The sequence below is a fragment of the Anastrepha obliqua genome, chromosome 4 (genome assembly GCF_027943255.1).
Source record: "Anastrepha obliqua isolate idAnaObli1 chromosome 4, idAnaObli1_1.0, whole genome shotgun sequence".
NCBI lineage: Eukaryota > Metazoa > Arthropoda > Insecta > Diptera > Tephritidae > Anastrepha > Anastrepha obliqua.
In genome coordinates, this window is record NC_072895.1 from 27350811 (window position 1) to 27367437 (window position 16627).

The following is a 16627-nucleotide window of genomic DNA, read 5'->3' on the forward strand; positions in this document are numbered from 1 at the left end:
ACTGCCAATAAATACGCTAGTACAATGTCTGATGAAAAGTGGGTATTTAATTATCTATTTTAACTTTTAATACAAAAATTGATGAAAAATACAATATTTAAACTTTATTTTATTATACTTTCTTGGTTTTAGTGATTACTTTAGTACATCGGAGATAAAATTACTGCTCAGAGTCCGACTGAGCATGGAGAACGAGTTCACGTCGGGAAGGAGGAAAAAGAGCGTGCTCTGGGCTAAGGTCGTAGATGAAGTAAAAAAAGTTAATAAAGATTTAAAAATAGATAGAAACATCGCCCAGCGAAAACGACCAGTCCTTGCAGTTAACCAAACTGGAGTTAAAGCTGCTTTCAAATACTTCATAACATTTGATTAAAAATACTGATGCAACTGGATATCAAAAACTTACCTCAAAAGTGGACCAATTCATTCGAAAATGAGAATAAAATATATCCTCGGGAAACGATTTTATTGTTTCAAAAAAATACTTATTTTTGGGTATTTTCCGTTTTAATATAAACTTTTGACAAGATATGTCCTTATTTTGAGCTTTACACGGTTTTTTTTCTTAAATTCAATAAAAGACCATCGGTTTTTTCCTCACATACATCGTCCATGACCAAACTTAGGGGGCGTCCATAAATTACGTGAGGTGTTTTTTTATATTTTCTGAACCTCCCCCCTGGTGAGATGTCGTGAGATTTTATTCAACCCCATCCCCCAATCTCACGTGAGATTTTTCAAAATGTGGGTTTCTTATGTAAACGCGTTGGATTGTTATTGTAAAAAGAAAAAAAAAATTTGCTTCGTGCTTTTATTTACGACTATTTAAGACTAGTAATCAATATTGCTGAGAGTTATAAGTGTAATAAAAATTTAACAATAGAAGACTTAAATCGTAACTACTGCGATTAAAAAAAGAATATCTACTCTAATTCAGTCCATGGAGAATCATGCGCGGTTGCCAGAGAGACTATTGGGACCAACATGTCCATATGATTTTCAGTAAAATCATCTGCTCCTTCAACTTCGTTCTGATCTAGCCATTCTAAGCCGTTGACGCTTGCGCACAGTAACTCATTAGCTCGTCTTTCGACAATCTGTGAGGGTCGCACTTTGCGGAACATACGCGCTTGCTTAGCTGGTGCAATGTGAGCTGCTCGCCTGTGCTCTGCAGCTCTTGTGATAGATGCGAAGTAAATACCGCATGTACTGCAGCATCTTTTCTCTACATCATCACGTATACTTGGGCAATAGAGATCATAAGGCGTGCTGATGAAGGCATTCAGCGGTTGAATCGGTAGGCGTATTCGAAATGGAGCAAATGACTTTCCGTCATGTTCTTTAAAGTCCGAAATTGTCAAATGTCCATCAACCTGAGTGATAGGGTATTGAGGTGGCAGAAAACAGTCGTGAAGAATCATATGCAGATCACTCCGGCGTGCGCTGCAGCACTTAGGTCAAGCTCCATATGCAGCTTAGCAATCTGTTTCTTCATAACATCTTGTGCTGGAGTGGGACGTACGTTAGATGGTGTAGTGCTCGACATAGCTTCATCCATATCATCGCTGATCACAAGAAGCTGATTTTGAATTATAATTATAACGAAGTGAAAACAGTGAAGGAAATGACCGCGCTAATATTTTGTAGTTATGATTTTAGCATATTTTATCAAGAATTTCACTGTTTCAGTTTTTTTTATGCTATTAAATGTAACAATAAACTTTATATAAAAAAAGTATTTTCTTAAAAACACATATATTTAACCTACCTTTTGAAGGAATGCTAAAGTAAACCGAACTTTTCTCTCAGTGGATTCCCTGAGAAGCCGTTCAATCGCATGTTTAATGTGATGTATTAACTCTTCTTTCTTCGGGAATTTTTGCTTCGAGGTATTTCATAATTTTATCACATCGTCGTGGCAGGACTTCTTCGCCTTATAGACGTATGCGTTATAAAAATCTGGATAACTCATTTTAAATTAGTAAGATCATGAACTGAGTCGAGTAAAACATTTACAATAATAAACAAAGAAGGTTGGAACCTGTCCGTGTGTCGCTGCCACTCAGCTCGTACGCTCTTGTTCATTGAGTCGCGCGTTCGGGTGATAGTGGCGCGAAAACAAACGACGGGCTACACTGTACTGTAAATTCAGATTAAATTGAGCTATTTGGTATAAAACAAATATGGTGGTTTGACAGTAGTAATGTATAACGTCGAAGTATGAATGAAATTATTTTCTATCGAACGAATTAGTGAATGATCTTAATCATACTACGATTACGCTTAAGATTAAATCTTAAGCATGTTCAATCTGGATAATGGACCAAAATAGTATAATTTTTTTTGTTTCAATCAGAAAAAAAATTGCGTGATAATTGCCGAGACCCCCCCTCTCTCCAACGTAAGATTAGATGAGATTTGACTCGACCCCCTCCCCCCCTTAAACATCTCACGTAATTTATGGACGCCCCCTTAGTAACAATTCCATTTTACTGCACAGCGCGTTCATAAATGCAACAAATCTATTTGCAATTTTTCAACAAATCTATCAGTTGCATGAATTGTCACATTGACAGTGTTGCCAGCGCTGCATGCGTTTCTGAACATAGCCAATAACTGCATCATGAGATCAAAAAGGTTTCCACGACAGTCGGTTCTACGTTACCGAAACGACCCGGATTTATATCCGGCCAAGGACTGTCACTCCAGCAGCATTCCCCGTATGTAAATATGGGGAATGTTTATGCTGCTACAACAACAACAACAACAACAACAACAACAACAACAACAACAACAACAACATAAAAAGGCATATGAAAGTATCTATCGTCCAACCAACCAAGTCCTACATCACTCTCGATAGACACAAGCTTCTACGCATTACCCACAGTAGACAAGCATTTAGTGTACTTACCGATTTTCAATGCGAAAAACCTTCAATTCCAGGCACATTACATAAATTAGTCATATTTTTGTTTTCGTTTTATTACGTACAATCTACTGTTGCGCTAAAATTTAGTTTAGTCTATATTTCTTTTTAACTAACGAGCAATGTAAAATGCGTATATTTGCAAATTTAAAAAATAATGAAAGCATTGTGGAAATGTCGATGATATACAATAAAAATATACATAACTAGAAAAAATAGTAGTGCCAATGTCAGGTAAGTAGTATTGTAAACAAATTTAAAGAAATTGCTACAGTTTTCTATAAACTAGATTCTTAATACAATATTATCTTAATATATATAGTATGTTTATAAGTATATCTACAAATGGTAGGTACAAGTAAAATTTTAGAAATCCGCATCTAGCGTGAAGGCATGATCCATGCGTTTCGCGGTAACGCCCAATTTCTGATATTCGCCCACTTTCTTTTCAAAGAAATTCGTTTTACCGTCTAATGAGATAAGCTCCATAAAACTGAATGGGTTTTGTGAATTGTAAATCTGTAAAACCAATTAATGATTGCAATTAATGAATGTGAATGCATATATTTTACAATGTACAATATAATTTTACCTTGTTCACTCCCAATTCGACCAGCAAGCGATCTGCTACAAATTCAATGTAATCTGACATCAGACTACAATTCATGCCAATCAAGTTCACAGGTAAAGCATCGGTTAAGAATTCTTGTTCGATTTTGACAGCTTCAGCAATAATTTCGACAATACGCTCTTTGCTCGGTTTTTGCACCAAGTGATGGAACATTAGACAAGCGAAATCACAATGCAGGCCTTCATCCCGTGAGATTAGTTCATTGGAGAACGTCAGACCTGGCATCAAACCACGTTTCTTCAGCCAGAAGATCGAAGCAAAACTACCACTAAAGAATATGCCTTCGACGGCGGCAAATGCAATTATGCGTTCGCCAAAGTTGGCAGATTTTGATGAAATCCAAGCAAGCGCCCAATCAGCCTTGCGCTTTACGGCAGGCATCGTCTCAATAGCATTGAACAAGTAATCCCTTTGCTTGGAATCTTTAATATATGTATCAATTAGTATGCTGTACATTTCGGAATGAACGTTTTCCATGGCGATTTGAAAGCCGTAGAAGCAACGCGCCTCCGTAATTTGCACTTCCTGGCTGAAGCGTTCAACCAAATTTTCATTCACTATACCATCAGAAGCGGCAAAGAATGCCAACACATGTGAAATAAAATGCCGCTCGTTGTCCGTAAGACGGTCCCAGTCATCCATGTCTTTGGATAGATCGACTTCTTCCACTGTCCAGAAGGATGCTTCTGCCTGTAGGATCAAAAATTTTATTTTGTTATTTAAAGCGATAAAATATATTTCACGTAATACACATATATAATATATGTATATATATTATGATTGGCGCATACACCATTTTTGGGTGTATGATCGAGCTCCTCGTCCTATTATTTGTGGCGCAAGTCTCGATAATTTTCCACAAACGGAGGGACCTACAATTTTACGCCGCCTGCGAACGGCAGATTTTTTTTTTTTTGTATGAGAAACTTTTTCATGGCAAAAGTAGGAAATAGGGGAAACTAGGAAGTGTTCTACTGTCTGCCGAGAGCGGTGGCTAAAAAAAAATATTTCTATCACTTGGTGTTTCGAACCTGTGGTGACCTTTTGGATGTTATTCACACCCCAAACCCATTCGGCGGCAGATAAAATATATTGCAGCCCAAAATATAAAATATACGCTTGATTGACTCAAAGCCTTTTTCACATTTTTTTAATGCACTTATAACTTAAAAACAAGTAAGGAAGAAGTAAATTCGGTTCGGACCGAACATTGCATAGCGGGCATGAAATTCAATTTAGAGCTAATCGCGCGATTTTTTATTCCAAATTTTCATTTTTTATAAAAATGTTTTTTTTTATTTTTGTTTCTATATTTCCAAACAAAAAAGCGCCGATTTTTTATTCCAAATTAATGTAATCGCTTATTCCCTTCTCACTATCGTTCCTTTGACAGTTCGTCTGGCACATTTATTGGGACCTTTAGAAGAACATTTGCAATAATAGAATTTTAATAAAACTCGTAATATTATTGGGCAAAAATAGCTTTAAATCAAATCTTGAATTAATAAGGAGTATTTATAAGTGAATATTGTTACTTTCCTGTGTTTGTTTTAAGTAAAATAAGCGTCTGTAATAGGGAGTTTTTTCAAGCTTATGCAAAAATTAAGCATTTTTAACGTGAAATATTGATATTAATTCTTAATGGTAATTAAAAAAAAATTACTATAAATCAAAAGGCTGATATGGTGACTACATTTGTGAGTTATAATTTTTATAATTCGATTCACGCACTTAGATGTTATAAGCAAATTTATCGTGGTAGCAATAGAAAGTCAACACCAATATATTTAGGCTGTTAATTTTTAAAATCAAACAAACTCCAGAGAAGCAGACGGAAATATAGTTTTAAAAAGCGGGCACTGTTTCATCCAATCTGAATATTAATATATGTCGGAATCTATGTATGTATATCAGGTGGAGAGCAATACATGCACCCTGTTAGGGCGAGTTTTATTAAGTCGTTATCGACGTAAACGCATTTACGCCAAAGTGGACATGGCACCGCACATTTTCTCAATTTTTTCTTGGTTATTGTGTACCAAGTTTCCATGAAATATTGTTCGCATGAATCGACTCCTCTCATCGTTCTGAACATTTTTGGGGTTATCTGAATGCGTGACCATTCGACAGGCCAACAGCACCCAAATACAGGTACACTAATGTATTAATTGCAAAATAATGACGCGTAAATACAAACAAAACATTATAGCCTTGGTAAAAACAAAAATGCTCAAGGTTTACTCTCTATTTCGAATATATGTATGTATGTATGTATTCATGCATTACTCAGAACCACAATTGTATACTGCACACATAATGCCTACATATAAACATAGGTTCAAGAGATTCTCCAAAAGATTTTTGGACCTTTGCACGTTGGCGACGACGAATATCGCATATAATGGAGCCATATGAGCTAAATAAGGTGCAGCAACTGAGCTGGCTAGATCATGGCCATCGTGGGTATAGACGTTCTACCCCATTAACAGGAGAAACACCTTGTTAAACTTGGCCGAAATCGCTTACACAGTATACGCGCCAATCAAGAAGAAGAAGGCGTTTTCCAATTACATATATATGTATGTACCTTATAACTCAGTATATCAACACATATGTATGTACAGATTTAGCCATGTCTAAACATATGTACATATAAGTATGCAATGTTCAACTTATGAGGGAAAACGCGCAAAAAAAATAAAACCAAAAAGAGCGCGCGCGGGAAAAATTTGCCGCCACCACTGCAATCTACAGCGATCAGCTGCGCGCCAATTTGTAACACTTCCATTACCCCACTTGCACTTACTCATTCGAGCATGGGTCATTGCTTAGCACAAAAAGCGGTTATGCCGAAATAATCACACAGGTTTATACACACATACATATATAACACCACCGCAGATGATTTGGTATTTAACGAACTAATTTCATAGATAGAATGAAAGCAGATACAGTCACTCGAGAAAGGTAATGACGTAGTGTACGCGAATGTACCGAAATCAAACATGTCGAATCATGTTCATGCTGCCAACGTCAACGCCACCAACATTGTATTTTTCCACAAAGCAGTGGCCGCGCAATTTGCCGGCTGGTAAATATGCATATGCCTTATATTGGGGATAACCTCTTTCACTTCCCCGAACTAGTTTATAACTTATGCCAATCGATATTTGTTGTAGTTTTACAAATTATGTTAATGTTTTAAATAAACCGTTTTCAAAACTTACGTTCTTGTACATCCGCCATATATCAGGATATTCGATGGGCATAATTACGAAACGACGTGGGTTCTCTTTCAGCAGTGGCTCAATTGTTGGGTCAAAAGGTGCTGCAGGCTTACTGGCCAGCGTTGTCACTTGTTCCACTGCAGCCGTGTCCTGTTGGACTTTCGTTACATCCTCGTCACCGATAGACATTTTGCGCGTGTTATTAACGTCCGTCAAAATTTTTCTTGGGCTCTGCAACCAGCAATACGACAATGTATGTAAATAAGCAAAATAAAAGAACAGCATCAGCAAAAACGTGACAGCGCTACAAAAATCCGATAATTACACTCACCTTCAGCGAAAATTTCTCCATGTTTTCAGAGATATTTTCTTTGCCAGCAAATGCCATTTTTTCTTATATTAGATGGATCAAACGAAAAGAGAATGGAATATCACACAATAATTTAATTTAAAATCTATTTAATTTACAATGCGCCTCTCTCTATCACAACTTAAATAGAACTCGCTCAACGTCAGAAAAATTATTGAACGAGCAAACGACGACGAACCCTCTTATAAGCAATTTCAGGTGCATTCGCGGAATGTTATGGCGGGAAAAAATTGTTGTTGCTCAGTGTACTTGTTTACGAATGTGTGAGAGAGAAAGTCAATGAAGAATGCGAATTGAAGGGATTGGAGAATTCATTACAAATAAAGAATGTCAGAAACTCTCCAAAATCAAAATTCATTATTTTGATGCAAGCATAAATTAAGGATGCCATGTACTAAAACGAAAGATCGTGTTTTTGCCAAAGAACTTAAATGCTATAAGATATCAACATTATGTATAAATACCAACAACATTTCCAAGTACTCCTTTATATGTGAATAAAGATATATTTTTACTTGTACAAACTTTTACTCATTACCGCTCACCGCAAAATATTTACTTATGCATGTGTGTGTATGTAAGTCATCGCTCATCCGTTTCGCAGAAAAATCGCACGTATGCCCAGCAGAGAACGTTAACGTATACATTATACACAAGAACATTATACATGTATACATGTGCCCAGTTGGCAATAAGTTTGCAATCGTATCCGAAAACGGAAATTCTGATGAAATACCGACATTTCATCCGAAAGTGGAAACAGTTTTCGGACGTTTTTCGGATATCTTCGCCCATTAAAGAAAACATTCAAACACTACATTTTGGCATGTCTAAAAACGGATAAATTTTCACGAATTTTCGAATACACTTCCTTCATCCATTTTTTAATAATTTCTAAATATATTTCTTATACGCTCATGAAAGCGTTTGTCATCCATTTCCGATTATATGTAGTACTTCCTTCTTGTTTTGGATGACTTTCTAATTCGTATGTACATCTTTCGAATGCGTTAAAATTTGTATTTCATAAATTGGTGTATTTTTACGTTCGGTAATTAATTCGGTGCATGCGATTAAATGATATAATTGCAAATCATAAGTTTACATTTGATTATTTTTTTCGTTTCGTAGTATCGTAGTTTTTGTTTCTTTAGATAATCAGCTAGTAAGTTTCATATTTTTCTGAAATCGAAGAATTTTAGTGAATAATTAAAAAAAAATAATTTATTTATTTCTAATTGTTGCCGTTGTTGTCAATACGATCACGCTTTTTTGTATGGGTGTCGCTCCAAGGGAGATATTTAACAACATTTGCCGTCATAACTCTCCGCCAGCAAGTTTTGATGAATTTGTTGACATTGACTACATATACCGATTTAAGTCAGTTATGAAACCAGCATATAATAAAAATTTTCAATTTTAAACGTTAAGTAAATAATATAATGCATACTTATAAAGTCCTTGAAACTCTGGACGATAACTATCTGTAAATTAAGAAAACCTAGTTCATTTTAAATCTTACTCATAATAGTAAATAATATCATTTATGTATGCACCTACAATATGCTTTAATGTTAAGTAAAGGCTTGTTTTCGCAGCTGGTTTTCCTTGAAAATCTTCACATATTTTTAAATTTGTTCTTGCACAATTTTGAAGCTGTTTTGTAAAAGTTATAAAATGACTACAATTACCGATGATCTACAAATCTACAATTACCGATGATCTTCCGTTGTTTCATGGATAGAAAACATGCACGTTCCACAAAACGTACATTTTCTTGCTAGCTGGGTAGATATAGTCGTATGCATGCATGTATGTACATATGTATGTAAATTAATTTAAAAGATGTAAAGGTAGAGAACGTTGATTTCATACATATAGGTATGTAAGTATATACATCAACGCTCTATGGAAAAATTGAGGTGAGTGGCATAACGGAAGGCGATGAATTGGTGGAGAGAGAATGACGTAGTATCCAATATTCCCGCATCGCGAACATGATCAGACATGTTCATGTTGATATCGCTAAATATTGCAATATTTACTATACCAATGAATTTCACAATAATAGCAGCGACAGTGCTGCTAGTTCATATTGCAGTCTAGGAAGTTACAATAGCACAGGCCTTTGTTCGAAGAAGCACTTTGACGCCAAAATGTCTTCTTACACATCTGACTCCTCCAGTCTAAATTCAAGAAAGGATTCCGTTTCCTATGGTTGTTTTCAACGGTGCCCTAGTGTGGAAAATTGGACCTGTAAAGAGGTTCATTTATGTAAAGGTTAACCTTGCAATTCAGAACTCATCAGAGTTCGACTTTGGTTTTTGGAGGCACATTGTTTTTGTTGTTTTGGCTGTTGTTGTATCTAACGGATTCCTGCAAGGGGAATCCGTGCAAGGTGATATCGGTAGAACAGCTGATTTGGGCTTTCTTGCGATTTGGTGGTTCTAATGTTACCGCTCAGACCAGAAATATGTAACGTTCAGTTTATGGCTAGCTGCCAGAAATTAGGCGCCAAAAATAACTGACGAAAAAAGGTCGACACGTTAATGTCGCGATATATGTATGTATGTACTTAAATATAATACATATTTTGCAGGAAATTTTATTCAAGTAAGAAGGAAAAGTAAAAAAGGGAGACGGTTAATATTAAAGTTGGTGATAGGTTGATGTCTTAAGCCAATAAATTATATTGTAATATTGAATTGTAGGATATAAAACAAGATTGCGGTTTCAATCATTCCAACAAAAGGAAAATAAATTACTTAATTGTGAAGAGGAAGAGTAAGCGTAAGCAATAGATAATGCCAAAACAAGAAATTTCCATACCTATATTTTTTTTTATACAATATTTGTTTATTTATTTCCAGTTTATAGTATTAAGTATTACAATAAACAATAGTAATAGTATAGTAATGATGTGTCGTACAATGTCTTTAGACGAGCTCTCAAGTACATATGTATGTATATTATCTGATTTTCCTTAATAATGAAATTAATTTTGTTTTAATTTAAAATATATTAAAATATTTCACATTTCCTTGCCAAGGCGTCTACGGTAAGGAAACGCAAAATAACTACGTTTGGAAGTATTTTTATTAGTTTCTTTAGTTTAAATGTCCCAAATCCTAAAATCACAATATTACTAAGTCATTCATTAAATATTTACAGACATGCACTTTCTCTTCCGTTTGTTTGTATTGTTTACTTGTTTTGTTTTATTTCTAGTGATGACAAATTTTGGAAAAATAAAGTAGCGGTTTTCGGAAGGCACCACTTTTGGTATTCTATACACCGTGTAAAGAATTCACATATTGACTCACGGGAAAAAGAGTTTCGGATCCAGTTATCTGTCGTTCAGACAGCCTTTGGCGTTGTCCAACTTTATTATTATCATATTCGTGGTGTTGAACATTTCGCAAAATGCAGGAATCAAGTGAAATTTGTTCAGTAATAATAATTGATGAAATGGTTTTTTATTTATTTCTTAATTTTTATAACGTTTTTTTGATTATTCTTATTTTTTAATTTTTATAAAGTTTTTTTGATTATTTTTTTTTGTTATTTTATTTATTTCTTTTTTGTGTTTTTTTTTTAAATCTATCCTTGGTAATCTTATAACTCAAGAACCGCCGAACCGATTGGCACAAAAATTTTAGAGTTATTTTCTATCTTTAAGGAGGTGGCTTGTGTGAAGTTTGATTGAAATCGGTGCAGCCGTTCCTGAGTTATGACATTTTATGTGAGTAATGGTTTCCTCTCATACGAAATGCCTGTATGGAAAAAACAACAACAAATACACAGCCGCTTATGAGCGTTTCTGTTGTACTGTTGTGGTTGTAAGTGTATTATGTTAATATTAATTTTGGACGAAAATATAATAAAAACTGGAGCATTCAAGGAACTGGAAAAACATTTTTAACTTTATTTATTTTAGCATAATTTATTTAGCGTAAAAAATTGAAATGGAAATTAAAGAATCAAAGTTTAATTACAAGTTTTTATCGGCTCTTCCACCTTACCTGTATATAGGTGACCACCACAATCAAATTTTAAAAAAGTACAGAAAAGGCTATTGTGACATCTTTAGAAAGTATGTTGAATGAAAAAAATCAACTAATTCAACTGTTTAAACATTTTACGAGTTCTATAAAGAAAACTTATTTAATATGAAAAATTTCTTGCGATATAAAAAAAACATTTCATGTATGGTGGTGCGAAGCCCACTGGGAAATGCTAGTTTTTATATATTTTTTTAAATTTTATAAGGTTTCTTGTGATCATTTTTTTTTTAAATTTTTTATATTTATTTCTTTTTTTTAATTTCTTTTTATTTTTTATTTTTATTTTTGTAACTTTCTTTTTTCTTTATTTTTAATTTTTTTTTCATTTTTTAAATTTTTATTTTATTGTTTTGTTTTTGTTTTTAATTTTTTTTTTTTTAATTTATTTTCTGTGAAAATAAAAATGTAAGTAAAGTTGGTTGTACAATCTGCATATACACGTTTCAACTCATTGTACAACTGCTTAACCCCGCCTACCAAAACTTACAACACTTTAATTTTCATATGTATATGGAAATCGGTTGTACAACCATACTATACATAGTACAACCGTTTATCCAATATGCCCCTCTTGATGAAATGGTCGGAGCGGGTATACTTTGCATTATGCTGACTCTAAAGGGAAGCTTTTTTATGAGTAACATTTTCATACCAGAAATATATCTATATTAGAGAAGAAGAATAATAAAGAAAAATATTGCACCCTGGGTGATCCATTATCTTTGTTGGTTTGAGTTTGACAGTCAATTGTTCTCATCATTACGCCAAAAACGAAAAGGTTAGATGCTATACACTCCGCTTCCATAAGGCATACCTTTTTTCGTGTGCATATTTTTCACCTATAATACTACTGATTTATAATTCAAATATCTTCACGATTTAATTTTAGTAAAATAAAAATAAATGTTCATTACATTCATGTGATTATAAATTGTACAAGAATTTAACACTAATTCTTTGCCTCCTATTCCCACTCACTCCTTTATGTCTTTGAATTGCGCAATATTCAAAGTTTAATCGGCCAATTTTAAACTCAGTTTAAAAAAAATCATCTTATTTAAACTAGCACTGGCCCCTAGTACAAAGCGTGAATTACCTTATTTCTAGTAGTTATCAACTCTGCACTGGAGCTGCCACTAAATTACAATTTTTCCGAAAGTAATCTTTGGATAAGAAAATATTTGTATCGATTTCAAAATAATTGGCTGGCAATTTTTCCACTTCATGTAAACAATCAAGGCGAATTTTTTACGGGTGACAGCAAACACATATAAGTAAAACCCTACATGTATTTGTTGTTGCGTTTGGTGAAACCATCACGTCAAAATCAGCAAGCAAATGTAAACATACGAATGTAAACATACCAATACATACAAACAAAGCATATCATTTTGACGTAAGCCATACCTACGGTGAAAAATTCAGCTGGGTGAATGCTGTCACCTTAATAAATCCACCTTGTAAACAATAAATATGCAGGAGAACATTTTTCAAGAAATATGTAAAATTATGACTAAAGAATAAAATAAGGATTAGTCGATCCAACAAAAGGCAATCAACGAAATATGGCCGATGCGAATGGTTTCACTCACCATAATCGTCAAAAGTATTGTCTGAATCGTTTGGATTACCGAAAAGGGCGTCGATTAAGAGCGGTTAAGGTATTTTTCTTAACAATATACAAATAACAAGTCCTTAATTATCCTTGATCTTTGAAGGTATACACCGTGGCGAATGAATCGAAGCACCTTTTAGTATTTGGAGTTCCAAAAATTAATTTAAAACAGGAATTGAAGTGCAAGCTCCAACGATGTGGAGAAATGGAATTTCTCCTTTGTGTAACGGAGCAGTTGGCTAAAAAAGGTTAATTATTAAAATAGCCATTTGTTGTGCTTAATTTATAATTTTTCTCTCTAGTTAATTTGGAGGCCTTCACTGATGTATTTCATGTGAAATTTTCAAAAGTGCAGTCAGCACGGCTTGCAAAACTCTACTTAGACGCGCAGGAGTTTTATGGTGGCATACTTCATGTCTCTTATGCTCCAGAGTATGAAACTGTGGATGAACTTCGACAAAAAATGTTGATACGGAAATCTGAAATTAACCATAGACAGCGCTTGAACGGAAAAGCGGCATCAACAACGGCACATGCTTCGCAGTCTTCTCAGATGCAGAATAAAAGAAAAAAAGAATTATAAAAGACTGAGTTGTATAGAAATATATTTATGTAATTTGCTTTTATTCGCTTTCCCATTAGAAATTTAAAACGCAGAAGAACACATAAAAATGTGTGACTCTGTTTCACTACCTAAAAACATGATAATGTGCTGAGCTACAATTGTTTTTTTTGTTTCAATATACTTCGCTCAACTACGAATTTTATGTTATCTAAAGCAGAATTACAATTATATTTACTCCGGCTACCAATGAATGAACATCTCGGTTATTTGGTTTTACGTAGGTCATGATACATTGTAAGGAACGGTATTCGTTTTTGCCACAATTCAGTTCCGTAATAGACCCAAAAGCTGCAAAGAATTATGGCGTTACAACACATTTGTACTCCTCATTATGACATTACAACTTACAGTCCAAAGAGAGCACCACCCAAATGGGCTGCGTGGTCAAAGAATTTCCACCCTAGAATGCAACCGGCCAAATCGAAACCCATGATAACTTTAATGGCCTTTTGGAGAACAAAACATGTGATTATGAAAGAATGTAATTATGTAATTTTGGTGTCTGAGAACTTACAGCACCGGCCGAGAAATTGAGCATGGGTAGGAATAGTATGCTTAATTGAGTATCAGGATACTTTGCACAAACATAGGCCAAAATCGCCATTATCGCACCCGACTGAAATTGGAGTATTTCTTTTTTAATAGTTGATCTTGTAAATATTAAACATGTAAATAATCAAAAGTTTTTAGCACAAAATCGTATATGTAAAATCGTATTTTCAAATAAGCGATCAAATTAGTGATGTTTTCTTCTACACTCACCGCGCCTATCGAAAGACCTGGCTTTGCTGTCACCGTCTTGTAGAGGATACTCGTGAGACTAGCAACCACACCAGCGCTCAAATAGACTCCTAAAAATTGTTCTTTTCCCAAAGATAATACAGCCGCACGGGAAAAGCTGTGCAGCACATACATATTAGCGAAGAGATGAAACATGGAGTAATGACTGAAAGTCGACAGGAACATTGGCCAACAAATTGCACCTTGGAATATATAAGTGGATACAATAGAGCTATACTATATATGTATTATTAGACTTTCAGTTATTGAAACTTACGCCCCGCGGGGTTCGAGCAAAAGTAAGTCATCATTGTGTTACGTAAGGCTGGCACACGCCAAAGTCCAAACACCAACACATTCAGTGCGCACAATGGCACAAACACCCGTTCACCAGGCGTTAATTTATCCCAGTGGAGTTGCAATTCCTGCTTTACTTCTGGCCAAACATTTTGTTCTTGGTTAACCGTTTGTCGTTTTAGCCATGGAAATTTACTTAGACGTGCCTTCTCTAACATCATATTGCGCGCGTTCTCATACTCCAATATGGTGACACCCATGAAACAGCCAACACTAAACTATAAAATTTAAGATGTTACTCATTGAGAAATTCGTCAAATCTGTATTACTTTTAAATTACCGCGCCTGTAAAAATTACTGCTTTCACTACATTACTTGGCGGTACTGCACCGCCGAAGGCATAATTCTCGAACGGTGGCGATGTTTGCAGATTTTTACTCTGAGGTGGACGGTCATGTCGGGGACTGCTTCGCATAGTGCGAAGAACTATCGTACGTGGCCGCAGGAACTTACTACTGTAGCTAGGCATCAGTGGTTCGCTGAAATTTGATGGAATTTAAGTATTCTGACTCTTACATATGAATAATTTTAATAATAATCACGCTAATTGCCGGGTCCAGTTACGACAGAGAGCTCTCTGTAAAATCATGTTTGTTTAATTCGCGGCGTGTGCAAAGGATTGTTTTGTTTTTAAATAAATTGCAACGTTTTGCGATTTCGTCACGCCTCCATTCAATTGCAATCAGCTGATTATTTCGGTTTGTTTTGATCCAACAATTGAAGGAAGTGAACAGCTGATTTTAGTTCGATTACTGCGTGCTCGATATATTTTCAAATCACTTAAACAATAAAAACTTTTATTTTCGTGATAAGTTGCTTTACATATTAGGGCAAATAAGCAAATGATCCTCTCTGTTTCTTTTTAAAAAATCAGACACGAAACCTGACATCATTTTATTCGAATTGGAATCCAAATGCAGATATCGTACAGTAACTAACATTTCAGAGATGGTAATAGTGAAAGACCAAGCATTCAATTAGCAAATACAGAATTAATTTGTTATTGTTTAAAAAATTATATTTGAAGTTCCCAGAGCAAACTCTTACCTTAGCTTAACTCCCAAATTTGTAATTTAACAAGAAAATCAAAACAAAAAAATACCAGTCTAACGGTTAGACGCGATAGAAGTGAAACCTTCCGTAAAACAAACTGAGAGAGAATGAGACGAAGGCAGCATTAGGAGCGGGATAATTATAGGTTCATGATAATATTGCTATAAAGTTCATATTTTATTTTCTTCATTTTATTATTATTCATCCTCAATGTTTTCAATTTCAACAAATGATACGAGTGGGTTATGATAGCTAAAATATGATACAAATGCTTTGGTTTCGATGTTGTCAACGTATCTTTGAAATACCGCGTCAATGGTTGTTTTTGATCGTGTTGTCGATTAAGTGCGATTGTTACACATTTTTAAATTGAATGTTGTATTGAGAAAGTCAATTGAAGGAACCGCTGTGTCCAATGCAAAATTTACGTTAAAATCGCCAATTACACATATGCACTCGTATTTGTTTGAAAATCGGCTTTTTTTTTTTGGTTCTCCGTCACCTTTGGAGAATGTGTAAACAGTAAGCAAACTTTATTCAAATATTTTCCCTCATTTTTGCATCAGTAAAATTAAACAAACGCCGTAGCCGAATGGGTTGGTGCGTGACTACTATTCAGAATTCACAGAGAGAACGTCAGTTCGAATCTCGGTGAAAACACCAAAATTAAGGAAAACTATTTTTCTAATAGCGCTCACCCCTCAGCAGTCAATGGCAAAACACCGAGTGTATTTCTGCCATGAAAAAAAAGCTCCTCATAAACATATCATAAAATAAAATAAAATAATTGTATAAAAAAATTTTTTTTCTTGTGATTCGAACCAAGGATTTTGGATCGGAAGCTCACATTGCTGGCCGCTCGGCTATCGCGCCATGCTGTCGGCGCTGGCCTAAAAGTTATTTAGTTCGTCGCTACGTTTATATCAACATATAATATAACGCTTCGTAGCCAAGAGTGTCGCTTTTTCGTTTCATC

The 16627-nt window shown here is 34.8% G+C and overlaps 3 protein-coding genes across 3 annotated transcripts; 1 reads left to right on the plus strand and 2 right to left on the minus strand.

The window, feature by feature from the left end:
- Positions 1-2967: 2967 nt before the first annotated feature.
- On the minus strand, positions 2968-7315 carry LOC129245480 (ribonucleoside-diphosphate reductase subunit M2). Its single transcript, XM_054883660.1, has 4 exons — positions 7119-7315; positions 6788-7018; positions 3522-4250; positions 2968-3448 (listed from the first exon to the last, which is right to left on the minus strand). Exons 1-4 carry the CDS (start codon positions 7173-7175, stop codon positions 3296-3298), a joined length of 1170 nt encoding a protein of 389 aa, XP_054739635.1. The 5' UTR covers positions 7176-7315; the 3' UTR covers positions 2968-3295.
- Positions 7316-12687: 5372 nt separating this feature from the next.
- Positions 12688-13512, plus strand: LOC129245838 (RNA-binding protein 48). Its single transcript, XM_054884259.1, has 3 exons — positions 12688-12882; positions 12940-13084; positions 13139-13512. Exons 1-3 carry the CDS (start codon positions 12787-12789, stop codon positions 13417-13419), a joined length of 522 nt encoding a protein of 173 aa, XP_054740234.1. The 5' UTR covers positions 12688-12786; the 3' UTR covers positions 13420-13512.
- Positions 13429-15343, minus strand: LOC129245837 (presenilins-associated rhomboid-like protein, mitochondrial). The gene is made up of 7 exons (XM_054884258.1): positions 15141-15343; positions 14879-15077; positions 14519-14816; positions 14224-14444; positions 13976-14077; positions 13810-13907; positions 13429-13749 (listed from the first exon to the last, which is right to left on the minus strand). Exons 1-7 carry the CDS (start codon positions 15185-15187, stop codon positions 13665-13667), a joined length of 1050 nt encoding a protein of 349 aa, XP_054740233.1. The 5' UTR covers positions 15188-15343; the 3' UTR covers positions 13429-13664.
- Positions 15344-16627: the final 1284 nt, after the last annotated feature.

What these genes read in the sequence shown, in the direction of transcription:
- LOC129245480 (XM_054883660.1), bottom strand. Translation starts at nt 7,175, where the DNA reads ATGGCATTTGCTGGCAAAGAAAATATCTCTGAAAACATGGAGAAATTT. An exon ending in TGGAGAAATTTTCGCTGAAG is followed by an intron (nt 7,019 to 7,118) that starts GTGAGTGTAATT and finishes TGCTGGTTGCAG; the next exon opens with AGCCCAAGAAAAATTTTGAC. An exon ending in TATGGCGGATGTACAAGAAC is followed by an intron (nt 4,251 to 6,787) that starts GTAAGTTTTGAA and finishes TTGATCCTACAG; the next exon opens with GCAGAAGCATCCTTCTGGAC.
- LOC129245838 (XM_054884259.1), top strand. Translation starts at nt 12,787, where the DNA reads ATGGCCGATGCGAATGGTTTCACTCACCATAATCGTCAAAAGTATTGT. An exon ending in GTCGATTAAGAGCGGTTAAG is followed by an intron (nt 12,883 to 12,939) that starts GTATTTTTCTTA and finishes TGATCTTTGAAG; the next exon opens with GTATACACCGTGGCGAATGA. An exon ending in GGAGCAGTTGGCTAAAAAAG is followed by an intron (nt 13,085 to 13,138) that starts GTTAATTATTAA and finishes TTTTCTCTCTAG; the next exon opens with TTAATTTGGAGGCCTTCACT.
- LOC129245837 (XM_054884258.1), bottom strand. Translation starts at nt 15,187, where the DNA reads ATGATTTTACAGAGAGCTCTCTGTCGTAACTGGACCCGGCAATTAGC. An exon ending in TCAATTTCTCGGCCGGTGCT is followed by an intron (nt 13,908 to 13,975) that starts GTAAGTTCTCAG and finishes GTTCTCCAAAAG; the next exon opens with GCCATTAAAGTTATCATGGG. An exon ending in GGTGGTGCTCTCTTTGGACT is followed by an intron (nt 13,750 to 13,809) that starts GTAAGTTGTAAT and finishes AATTCTTTGCAG; the next exon opens with CTTTTGGGTCTATTACGGAA.